A 12,500-nucleotide genomic window follows, 5' to 3' on the forward strand; every position below is an offset into this window, starting at 1 on the left:
GGGTTGGCTAAGGGTGGCGAAGGGTGGGGTGGGGTGGGGAGGGGGGGATAGGAAAGGAGGGGGAGGGAGGGAGGAGGGTTTGGTAAAAGCACATAAACGGAGAGGAGTATTATGGACTGACAGGTGTACTTTACCGTGAGCGTTGGGCCCTGGACTAAAGCAGGGTTCTCTCTCTGGTGACCTTTGGTATAGCTCGCCCTCCACCTCTACTCTCTCTCTCTCTCTCTCTCTCTCTCTCTCTCTCTCTCTCTCTCTCTCTCTCTCTCTCTCCCTCTCTCTCTCTCTCTCTCTCTCTCTCTCTCTCTCTCTCGTAGTATTTATCACTTTTAGTTTTTATCCTTCTTCTCCTTCCCTCGCCCCGTCTTCCCCATGTGTACTGCCTACGGAATGATGTAAACAATTCCTCACACAGCGCCGCTTGTAACAAAGGCTTCTGGGACGTGTACGCTCTGCAAGGCGACCCTCGGACGGCCCCCGTGGTTACTGGGGACCGGACCCCTTGCCACTCCTTGCCCCCACCCCCCTCGTCCGCTGTCCCCTGGCTATTCTTTCTTTGGGCTACCCTTTCCGCGCGCTGTCCCTCCCTCACCTGTTAAATACTGGACTGGTAGCCCCTCACCTGTTAAACTTTATCCAGCTGTATGCAGGCTCGCTAATTTTCTCTCCCTATATCAGTATATTTTTGTCTGTGTCTCTGTATCTGTCTGTCTCTCCTTCTCTCTCCCTCTCTCTCTCTCTCTCTCTGTTTATGTATGTAACGGTTTATCAGCCTCTGTATGTATGCATCCACCTATCTGTGTCTGTATCTATTTATCTGTCTATCTGTTTGTCTATCTGGGTGGAGCTAGCCGCTTGCCTCCCACCCCATTCTCTGTCCTACCTCCCCCCCCCCCTTCCTGCTCCCCTCACGCCACCGTCCGTCTTTTCCCGGATTTCTACCCCTGCCCATTGCCCCTTGTTCACAGCAGCCATTACCCCTTGTTTGGATGTGGTGTACTATTCTCTGCTGTGTCAATGATTGATTCTCATGTCGATCACTTACACTGTCGCCCCTTCTTGCCTTCCCCCCCTCCTACCCCCCTCCACTCGACTGTTCCATTTTCCAATCCCCCCTCCCCCCCTTCCCGTTACTGTCCTTCTTGTCTTTGGTTCTTGATCCGTGCGCCTGGCAGCATTTTTATTGTCGCTGGTTGCAGGTTTTGCTTCGCGTTGGGTAGGCGATGGGGTTTGGCTTCTGCTTGGCTAGGGTCATGTTGTCCTGTTTTATATTTTTTTATTTCGTTACTTCTCTTTCTATGTATTTTTTTTCTATTTCCTTTTACCTCTTCCCCTGACTCTCACCTTGCCGCCTCCTCTTGCGTTCTGCATTTTTTTTTTCAGCTTCACCCTCGTCCTCGCCAGTTTCTGTTTCCCCTTTGCTGCCTCACTTCCACTCCCACTCCCACTCCTTCGTACCAGGCTCTATCTTTACCCTCCGAAACTAGTGGAATTCTCTCTCCGCCGCTTATGTTTACTCCTATTCTTTCACTTCTCCCTTCGGTCTTTCCTCCTGCGTCTGTGTCCTGCAAGACGACCACCTGGACATGTTTCTGGAGGGTTCGAAGGGAGATCGAACGCGGCCGCACTCGCAGCCCCGCGACCCCAAGCGAGCTGCTGCTCTTCGAAAGCTCCGCCAGAACACGATTTCCGCCATGAGTAACAACCAAAGTCACTTGGGGAGCGAGCAGGATCACAGTCACGGTGCTAGAATGTTCCACGGCACGTAATTCTCACTCTTTCCCGGTCTGTTTATGGCCGTCTATCCGCGGCAGAGCGGCGTCTGGAAGGATGCAACTCCGAGATGAAAAACTGCAACTGAACCGTGAAGGTTTCTCTCTGCGGAATGGCTGGTTCTTTTTTGCGATTTTGCTTTTGTCACGTGGGCTTTCTCCTTTAAGGCAACTTAAATGTTACTTATCATGTTACCTCCCACATACACATTGACTTGAATCACGCTCCGCTCGCCCGCAGCCTCCGTCCCTGGCCGAGGTAAGCACAGTTCCACCCTCCGTCCACCCGGCGTGGGTGACGCTCCACACGCCGCGCTCTCCTCCGAAGCTGAGCCAGAGCCGCGTCCCCTCGGCTGCACATCCTTCCTATCTGCCGTCGCCTCTTCCTGGCCTCGGTGCCCCCTCCGAGTCGTCTTACTCGCGACCCCCCAACTGCTAGTAAATCCTCCTACTACCCCCTCCTTCTCCTCCTCCCTTTCTCTCTTCCTCCTCCTGCTCCTCCTCCTACTCCTCCTCCCACCCCAGTACCATCGCCTTCCCCGCCCCGTCCCACCGGGTCCCGCCCAACATCCCCCACAGCCCCGTGCGTTCTCCCTCTCTAGATCCCACCCCCCTCCCCCCCAGGAATCGTCACCCCCCGCCCCCCCCCCCCTGTCGCCCCATGGCCCCCCTCCCTTGGCCCTCTCAGTTGCCTTTAATTCTTGTGTCCCCCCTCGTCTCCCCCGCCCTCGTCTCCCCCGCCCTCGTCACCTTTGCAGCGTGTATGCAGGATGCCACGAGACAATTTTTAAATTGCGTTTACCCGCTTACAGTATCTGGCCGCGACACACAATGGCAGGAGGAACTTGTGCTGTGCGAAGACCCGTTGCTGAACTTTAAGTGAGCCGTCGTGCGCTTCGGAGGGAGGCTTTCGCGCAAGGAGACTAAACTTTCATTCTGGCTCGCAAGGTGGCTGCAACCAAGCCTGGAGTTCCTCACCAAAGTAGTGACGTCACGGCGTTACGTCATCTCTTTATACTTGTAAGTAAGTAAAAGGTGACTGTTAGCGACCGTTGGAAAGTGGTGTTAACCAGAAGTGCATAAGCGTTGTACAGCGAGTGTGTAATGGCGTGGAGCGGCGAGACTGAGCGTGGCGGCAAGACGCGCTAGCGGAAGGTCGTCGTGCTTGAGGTTAGCGGCGCCGGCCCGCTGTCGTCTGCGGCGCGGCCTGCTTGCTCGCTCTCGTCCGCTGCCGCTCGCCGCACGATCCGCCGCTTCCCGCCGCCGGCGTCGCCTGTCGCTTGCTGGCTTCTCGAACGGAGCGGCCGAGTCTTTGTGAAAATAGAAGGACACGAGAGAGACAAAGAGGCAGAAAGAAAAGGAGGGAAGAAGGGAGGGAGTGAACGAAGGAGGGCGAGCGAGCGGGAGGGAGGGCGGCCGGCGGGGAGGAGGGAGGGAGTGAGTGAGAATGGCTTCGGTAGTCCTGCGCCTCAGATTAGAAAATTGCGATAATTTCTGCTCTACATGTCACACAGCCAGCGAAAAGGAGGCCTGACGCGAACGGGCGCCCAGTGAGGCTCAGTTTCTGCATGACGAGACGAAGCCATCGGAGGTTTCGCGAGTCGGCCGCCCGTGCGCCGGCGGGAGCGCTGCTTGCCACTGAGCACAGCACGGTCATTAGTGATGGTGCTTTTTAGCCCAAAAGTCTTGTGCTTAATGGATGCTTTTGTAGCCAGTCACATGCAACATTACCGTCAACATCAAACGGTTCGAGTCTAATCCGACGATGCACGCACGGGGCCGACCATCGCGGACGGTCGGTTCACATCCGCCTGCAGTCGCCAGAGCGCGATCATTAGCCAAGCAAAATCGATCATTAGCGGGCCAGGCCCTGATTAGCAGCCTCTCCTTATCATAAGCTGTCGCATTACGAACAACACGTATGCCATGCTAGTTCAGAACACAGTGTATTATATATACCATCTGTTAGAACTGACCAGTATTCCACGGTCTTCAGAGTGATAGGGCAGTTGTTAAATTTCAGATTTTACTAAAATTGATGGAAACAGAACACCGTTGTTTAGCACAGACTATGCAGTGGCATTGTATTAAAGACTGTTAGAGCACAACACTTTGGGGTATTGCAATGCACTCGAGTTAACAGAAAGCACTGTGGGTCATAGGAAGGGGCCAGAGAAGAGCACTGGGAAGCACAGGAGAATCAGCAAAGGTGCCAAGAGTTCTGAAAGCACTCACTGAAGGGTCTCTGCAGAGTACCGAACAGAGCGCCAGCTGCCTGTGCCATCACACTTACTCACGGCATGACGTCTGCGGCTTTCCCTGGCATTGTGCTGTATGTCCTTGTCTTCGTCCGGGGGAAATGAGAGAGGCTGGGCCAGGAAGAATCCGAACCAAGAGTGAAAATAGGAGAATAGGTATAGTAAGGGAAGGGGGAGGAGGGGGCAGACGGGCGAGACTCAGTCAGTAGCGGCAGTGTACTCCATTTTAAAGAGTGAATAATTGTGCGGGTTTTTAGGCAGTGGTCGGGTTGGCAGGTGGCGGGGCGGGCGGTTGCAGGGCACTGCGCAGTCGTCACAAACAGCCGTCAGTAGTGTCATCCGTGATGCCCCCGAGGGCTCGCACAATCAGGTTGTAGGTCACAGTGACACAAACGGGGGTTTTCCGGGGATCTCCGCCCCCCAGTCTCGTTCCCTCTAATACGCAGCCCCCGAATCGCCCCCTCCCCCTATCCCATCCCTACTCAGGACGGGGTGTTGGTTAGTAGCGTGGAGGGAGAGGAGAAAGGGACGCATGGCGGCAGGTCCCCCAACCCGCCACACCCCGCCTCCGCTGCAGCCACAGTCTGGATAAGGGGGGCGGGGCGCCCAGCCCCCCACCCCCACCCAGCAGGACACGCGGCCGACGTACCATTGGCCCCAGACTATTTTAATTACGAGCCGAGTGTGTAGAGACGTCACGTGATGTGATGGCCAGTTGTAGGGGCGGAGTTAGTGTACTCTGAGGCGGAGCCGGGCGGGCGAGAGGCGGAGTCGTCGGCTGAGAGGTGGAGCCCAGCGCGCGGGAGGCCGCCAGGCTCCACCCATACCACTAGTCCCGCCCCCCAGGGGAGGAGCGCAGCCAGATGCAGCGCCGCGTCCCCCGCCCGCTTCAGTTCCGCCGCGTCTGTCTTGTGAGCCACACGTTGCGCTCTACCTCCCACACCTGCACGCCCACACTAGTGCTGTATCTCACGCCCACGCACGCCCACACCCACCTGCCATAGTGTGTGAATTGGTGGCTCCATTTTTGCCGTATAAGCTTGTGGAAGAAGTCTCTTGAGGCATGTGTGACCGACGTATCGGAAAATGTGGAGTGGCGAATCAAAGGGTCGTGCCGTGTACGTACGTACGATGTGGTGTGAAGGTGCACGAGCTGAGTGCCCGGCCGTGCTGTGTTTCCCGGTTTTATGATATAACAGCTTGAAGTTTAGATCTCTTGACTGATGTACGTTGTGTCTATCTGTATCTGCCACGCCCGGCCCCAACCGCCTCTCCCTGTCTGGCGGGCTGCAACACCGCCGCCGCCGACACACCACTCCTGCGGTCGGTCGGTCGGTCGGCAGCGCTGGCTGCTTCAGTACGGGCAGTGGCGGCGGAAGATTGAAGCGCAGCAGTGTTCGTTGTGCTCTCAAGTTTTGTGCAGCGGGGATGAAGGCGGTGCTGGAGGCACGGCGTGGTAGCGACAGGACAACGTACAAATGTCTCGATAGCAACACCTGTGTACGCATCTCTGACACCGGCCGGTCCGAGCTCAGCGGCGGCGGCGGCGGCGGCTGCGACGGTGGCGGCGTCGGCCGGCGGCGGCTAGCGGCGGCTAGCAGCGGAGCCTAGGACGTCGGGAGCTGTGGGGACGGTTTGGAGCGTAGTGGGCGTCTGGGTGGACCCGGCGGGCGAGGCGGGGATGTGCAGGACAGTGGTGGTGGTGGAGGTAGTGGCGCCGCCGGGCTGCGCCGCCTTGCCACGCAGGACCGCTGCTAGTGGGCGCCGCGGTAACAGCGGAGCGGCGGCGCTGCGACCGCTACCACCGACCCGTGCGGCGCGACCCGACCCGCTCCACCGACACCCGACATAGTTTTTTCCGACTGCGAGTGCAATGGTCAGACGAAGAGTTGAGCAGGTGGCGCATGTGGTGCGAAGTTGCCCGCACAGTGGCGCCGCCCTGCCTTGTGATAGTGATGTGTACATAACCCCGTGTAACAAGTGCTCAAGTGCAAATAGTGTAAAACAAGTGATAGTGGTGACTTGCCAGTCAGGAACATGTGTACAGGTAAGATGCCCCTTCTTTCATTTTTGGTGTACTTAGGTGTTTTAGCTCAGTCTAATAGGATTAAATGATAGTGCCTCATTATCCGCGGTGCACCTTCTTCGTTTTTTCTCCATTTCCACCTGCTGACACCACCTGCCCCCACCTACCCCACGATGCCAACCCACCACAGTGCGACTGCCCTCCCTCCATCCTTCACTTCCCCAATCCTAACCCCAGTCAACACTTTAACGTATAGCAGTTAGTACAAGCACATAGAGCACTACCGTATTTTGCAGTGCCTGTAGTCTGCAGTTGAAGTGCCCCCCACCCCCGAAATGAAGTGTTAACTAAATTCCAGTCTCCCTCCCTCTCTCTCTCTCTCTCTCTCTCTCTCTCTCTCTCTCTCTCTCTCTCTCTCTCTCTCTCTCTCTCTCTCTCTCTCTCTCTCTCTCTCTCTCTCTCTCTCTCCATCTATCTATCTATCTGTCCCTCTCCCTCTCCATCCCTCCTTCTCTCTCTCTCTCTCTCTCTCTCTCTCTCTCTCTCTCTCTCTCTCTCTCTCTCTCTCTCTCTCTCTCTCTCTCTCTCTCTCTCTCTCTCTCTCTCTCTCTCTCTCACCCTCCTCTACATGTGTGTCTTAGTGTGATTATCAGATTGATAGTCGGAATCTTAGCACATACACTCTAAAAGAAAACCGTTATTTTTTACCGGCGACGGTTATTTATTTATTTGTTTTTTATTTTTTTATTTCATTTTTTTTTTTTTTTTTTTTTTTTTTTTTTTTTTTTTTTTTTTAACATTCACACATTGCTCAAATCACTGAATTCCCTGCGGTGTACCATATAACCGTTTTTTTCCAAACTTGCACTCTGTCCTGTCAGTACTCACCAGTTACCACCAGTTGCCTGTACTCCCTATGCTCTCCCCTACCCGTCTAACACCCCCTACCGCCATGCTTGCCAGACTTTGTCTCCGCGACCTCCTCCCTCCCCGCCGTCCCCCCTTCGTGTCTTATTTTCTCCCCAGCCTATATGCCTCCTCCTGACTTGTTTTCTCCCCAGCCTGTGCTCTGTCTACCCCTTTCTCTCCTTCCTGTGTCCTTCCACAGCCGGTTGGGGAGTTCGCTTTCCCGGCGGTCGTCGCTGTGGCAAGTCTGTAAATCCGGCATGGAACTCGCTGACTGATGTTCCGGGTCGCAAGTAATCGTTATCCTGCGATGATTTGAGCGTGGAGGAAAAAAAAGAAGGGGGTCTGATGGTTTTATTCCATTCTGTCACGAAAATGGAATGAAGAAAGATACATATTTTAGTCGGACATGGGCAGCGTGCAGAGCTCAGCTGGGCGGTGAATATCGACCAACAGAAAATGGGCTTAGTGACCGGTTGTGGTGAACTTCACACAGAAAATGGGCTGCGTGGAGTGTGCATGACCCTGCCTCGCCCGCCCTCCACCAGTCACACCAGCACCACCACCAGCAGCGCTACACTTTGTGCTTCATGCCCGGAAACTTTATTAGCGTGCCGTAGATTAATTTTGTTATTTATTTATTACTTTTTTAATTAGGAGTGGTCTGACGAAGTGCTGGCTCTAGTTCGGGATGATGAACATTGCAATTTTTTAAAACTTTTTTTTCGTCTCATTTTCTCGTATTTTAAGCGGCACATGATAAGGATAGAAGTTGGCGAGTGCGTGCTTTTGTCTAGACTGGTGGAACGCGCACTTCAGTCACCTAGTCGAGCGATAGACCCTGAAGTAACAATATTTCAGGCACGGGTTTTAAGCTCCACCGGTCAGTTCTCCATTAATTTTGTTTTCACTTACTCTCACTCTTTCTCTAGCAGCTATTATTCGATTCGCTCTCACTTTCATCCGCACGCACGCACACACGTACAAACTCTCCCGCTCTCTCACTCGCAGACACACGTGCTGTACAAGGCTTATTCGGGCCTAATATCCTGAAAAATGCCCGGATTGTAAAGCTACTCGAGCACGTCATCGTATTGATTCTAGTGGATCTATTTAGCCCAGCTTAGTGCATGTCCCAAGTGCCTTTGCCGCCGCCTTCCCAGAGGGCGCGAACTTAGATTTCGCGCCGTACATCTGGCAGGGCCGCCCGTGACGCGTCATATGTGTTACGTCATCGCGCGGTGGAGTGAACAGGGTGTAACGCCCCGGGAGGAGTTTTGAAAATTGGTGTACATTTGCGAAGACTGTTTGCGCGTCCGACGTGGAAACTCCGGCAGAGACGTGGTGTTGTGATGGCGCGGGTTGGACGGGGATCGACGTGCGCCCGCGTTCGCTTGCTTTGTCTTGCTCTTCGTGAAATGCATAATGGAGAGTGGAGGGGAACTTTGGACGGCGCGAGAAGACATGTGATAAATGCGAAGGGAATGTGTTTGTGATGGGTTGGCTTCTTCGGAAGGTGTTTTCCTGGAAAGTTGCGAGAGATTTTACGGAAAAGTCCCCGGGCGGAAGGATTTGACCGAGGCATGCGAGACGGCCGTTGCCAGCACTCGGCGAAAGCAGTGCAATGCCTTCGTACTGATACTTCACAACTCGGCATGACTTCGACAGGGCCATGGGCATCCTGTTTATGCTGTCGCCGAGTGGCCTAATGAAAACTAATGGCACCTTTGGGCGACGGAAGGTGCCAGCGGTGGAAGGGAGGCCCTCTCGGCGACCCTCGTTTCCCTGCACGGCCTTCTTCACTGCCAGAACCTTCCTTTGTGCCACGCCTCCCCTCGTCTGGCCTGCCGCGGGTGTCTCGTCACAGCCATTCCCTGGACGAAATCTTCCTTCGCGCTTTCCTTTCTCTAGGTATTTTCCTTCTCGTTTCGTGGTGTTTTCCTTCTCGTTTATTGTCTTCTTCGGGCATGGTCATTATGTTCTTTATTCCCATACTGGTACAAGTCAAACCGCCACCCCAACCTAACGAGTTTCTTCGAGTGTAGACAGTGATTGTGTTAAGAAAAAAGTGAATGTGACATGGAAAAGAATTTTTATTTTTGGTTGTAGGGTATGTTGAGAGAGAGAGGATATACATAATGATAGAAAAAAAAGAAAGAGGGAGACAAAGAAGAAGAGACGAGAGACAGACGAAGATAGAGGGAGACCGATAAGGAGAGCAGGTGCAGAGGGAAAAGAAATGTGATGTGAACGAAAGCAGGTGTGCTGGGTATGGGTGGAGAAGCTGGTTGATAAGAACTTTGAGGATTTGTAGACAAGGGTTGTGCTGTCACGGCGGGGAGAACGAGTGGGGTTTCATTCTAAGTTATTGTGGAGGAAACTCTTTGTTGGGGAGTTGCAGTGGGAGGAGAGGAGGAGGAAGGAAAAATGGGCATGAAGGTATAGGAGTTTGGGAGGCATAGGGTGTGTAGGAGTGATGGTGATAGGTGAAATTGAATAGGAATGCTAGTTTAGAATGTGTGTGTAGGTGTGTAGACTGTGGAGGAGTGCATGAGAGAGAGAGAGGGGGGGGGGGGAGTGAGTGAGAGAGTGAGTGAGTGAGAAAGAGAAAGATAGATAGAGGGAGAGGGAGAAAGAGAGAGAGAGAGAATATTTATTCGAAAGAAAAAAAATAAACTGCTAGAGCTTGCGAAGGGGAGACCAGAAGTAAGACAAGGGCTTAAGATGTGGTGCTAGAAGTGAACATTGCGAGGAAGCAGCATTGAGGAGGAGGGCATAGGATTGAAAATGAGAGGGAAGAGATAGTAAGAAATGTGTGAACGAGGAAGGAAGGGAAGGGATGAATAGGATGGAATGTTTGTACGAACTGAGAGAGAAATATGATAGATAGTAAGTTCTGAGAAGAGGGATAACATAGGTAGGTACCACCAAGATTAGGAAACAAACACACACACACACACACACACACACACACACACACACACACACACACACACACACACACACACACACACACACACACACACACACACACACACACACACATGCCTCCAAACAAAGATCGGCTTCTCTGTCGTCTCTCCCATGAACCAAAGTCAAAGCTTTCACTAATGTATGAATCATAGTTGTTTTTGTAGCGATTCACACGGAATTGTGGTTGATCTTTCTCACACTGATATGCTTCTGTGGTGGTGACAAACTTGGGGCGTCGTGGGGGAAGGGGAGGGGAGGTGGAGGTGGGGGAGGGACACAAAGGAATTCAGTATTGAAGGGAGGGAGGGAGGGAGAGAGAGAGAGAGAGAGAGAGAGAGAGAGAGAGAGAGAGAGAGAGAGAGAGAGAGAGAGAGAGAGAGAGAGAGAGAGAGAGAGAGAGAGGGGGGGGGGGAGGTTTCGAGAGACAGGCAGACTAGACTAGACTTGGCAGCCAAGAAGGGGGAAAGGAGAGAGAGAGACAGAGACAGACAGACTAGACTAGACTCGACTAGACAACCGAGAATGGGGAAAGGATGAGAGATAGAGAGAGAGAGAATGAGAATGAGAGAGGTGGGGAGAGGGTAGAAATTGATTTAGTGGAACAGGCTGGCAGGAACGTGTGGGTGAGAGGCGCCAGATTTATAGCGGGACGATGTGGTGAGAGAAAAAAAGAAAAGAAAAAAAAAACAGAAACCAATAGATGATAATGGAGTCTTACATCTATCGACTAAAATGGTGGAGGATAAGAACAAAGGTGAACTGTAATGTTTCTGTGGAAGTATGGTTGGAAGTGCAAATGTTGATCATAAAGGGAATATTTTTGGTAGAAGGTGATGGCAGGAGGAAAAAGGGGGGATGTGTTTATTAGTGTAAGGGAGGGAGGGAATGGAAGGGGGCGAGAGAGAGAGAGAGAGAGAGAGAGAGAGAGAGAGAGAGAGAGAGAGAGAGAGAGAGAGAGAGAGAGAGAGAGAGAGAGGGGGGGTAGGCGAGATAAGAGAGGTAGGCCATGGAAGAAGGAGAGAGAGAGGGAAGCAATGGAAAGGGGCGAGAGAGAGAGAGAGAGAGAGAGAGAGAGAGAGAGAGAGAGAGAGAGAGAGAGAGAGAGAGAGAGAGAGAGAGAGAGAGAGAGGAGAGAGAGAGAGAGAGGAGAGAGAGAGAGAGAGAGAGAGAGAGAGAGAGAGAGAGAGAGAGAGAGAGAGAGAGAGAGAGAGAAAGCAAGAGCAAGCCTGTTCGTTTAATCGTTTTCATTCATAAAAGTTTCGAGTTGTGCCCCGTCTCCTCAACCAAGATGTGGTATCTCCCCGAGAGTCAGTCCACGAGGAGCTCCTGGCCTTCAGACTCACATAACCCGTTCCATACACGAATCTGGTTTTTGAGTCGTATGTATGTGTATGTTCATTACTTTTTCTTTTCTTGTGTATGAATATGAGGAAGTATGTGTGTGTGTGTGTGTGTGTGTGTGTGTGTGTGTGTGTGTGTGTGTGTGTGTGTGTGTGTGTGTGTGTGTATGTATATAAACATTTTTTGTCTTTAGCTCTTGTTCTTTCTAGGAATGCTGTCAAGAAAAAAGTTCAACCTTGAATTATTCAAATGCTGGCTTTATTTCCCATATACTTTGTGATAGATCGATTCCCCTAGACAAAGGAAATCCGAAAGTTCAATATATTTATCCATAACAAAGAAAATGGGAGTCGTAATTATGCCACTAGTAGGTTTCCAATATCGCAGAGAAATGTGTGTTGTTACCTGTGAATGGCCCTCCAATAACTCTACAGGAGTCAGCATAGTGCACCACAAAGGGACCTAATCTAGAATTGGACTGGGGAATCAAACGCGGACCTGTGACCCAGTTTTAGGACTCGTACTCTGAAGGAGGAGAAGAAGAAGAAAAAAGGGGAAACCCACTGAATTATCTGAGCGAGTACTTACAAGACGTTTTCACGACCTATAATTTGCACGGAAATGCCCCGGGAATCTGTCCCATTATCCCGGGGGAGCAAGAAACGGCCAACCCCGCGGTGTTTTGCGAAGGAGGAGGGGGATGGCATGTCGAGGGGGGGTTGGGGAAGGGGAAGGGGGGAGGGGGGAGGTGTTTCTTAAGTTTGGAGACGCCGATGGTTTTACAGCAACAGAACCAAGGCTTTGGGGGAGACATAGAAGCCGAGTGTTTTGGCTGCAGCGCCGTGGAGGTATCAACGTCAGTGTTGTAGGGGCGTCGGCACGGGAGTGTGGTGGCGCAGCTGCTCCTGTGAGGCATTGTTATTTTTGGCAAAGAATACGTCCTTTTTTTCTTCTTTCTTTCTTTCTTTCTTTTTTATGGTGTTGCTGTTCTGTTTGGGAGGAAATTTGTCATGAGGGTATTTTGGAGAACGCTTTTGACGAAGGTTTTCCGAGGTTTGTACCCTTGGTTTCTGTTTGTTTTTTGTTTTATTTTATTTGTAGTGGTTTTTATTATCAGTTGTTTTTCCCTTTTCGTTCATTGCTCTTCAGGGTTCTAGTAACTGTGCCTTTTCTTCTCTCTCGTGTCTCCATCCACCCCCTTTATTGTAAGCCTTGTCCCTTCTTTCT

At 52.2% G+C, this 12,500-nt stretch overlaps 1 protein-coding gene across 7 annotated transcripts in view; it reads left to right on the forward strand.

Moving 5' to 3' along the window:
- The window catches only part of LOC138861458 (uncharacterized), a 167,250-nt gene that overhangs the window by 25,300 nt on the left and 129,450 nt on the right, over window positions 1-12,500 (forward strand). For 2 of the 7 annotated variants that reach the window (XR_011398513.1, XM_070120602.1), the window contains exon 1: window positions 4,276-6,074. The exons of 2 other annotated variants lie outside the window; for them this stretch is intronic. Coding sequence is in view for 1 of the 5 variants with exons in the window: in XM_070120602.1 (XP_069976703.1) it covers window positions 5,901-6,074 (174 nt within the window). In the remaining 4 variants the exon portion in view is untranslated. Of the gene's footprint in view, window positions 1-4,275; window positions 6,075-12,500 lie in introns of those variants that run through there. 3 more of the 7 variants (XM_070120604.1, XR_011398516.1, XR_011398514.1) reach the window with 3 other exon arrangements.

The sequence above is a fragment of the Penaeus vannamei genome, chromosome 4 (assembly GCF_042767895.1).
Source record: "Penaeus vannamei isolate JL-2024 chromosome 4, ASM4276789v1, whole genome shotgun sequence".
NCBI classification, from domain to species: domain Eukaryota; kingdom Metazoa; phylum Arthropoda; class Malacostraca; order Decapoda; family Penaeidae; genus Penaeus; species Penaeus vannamei.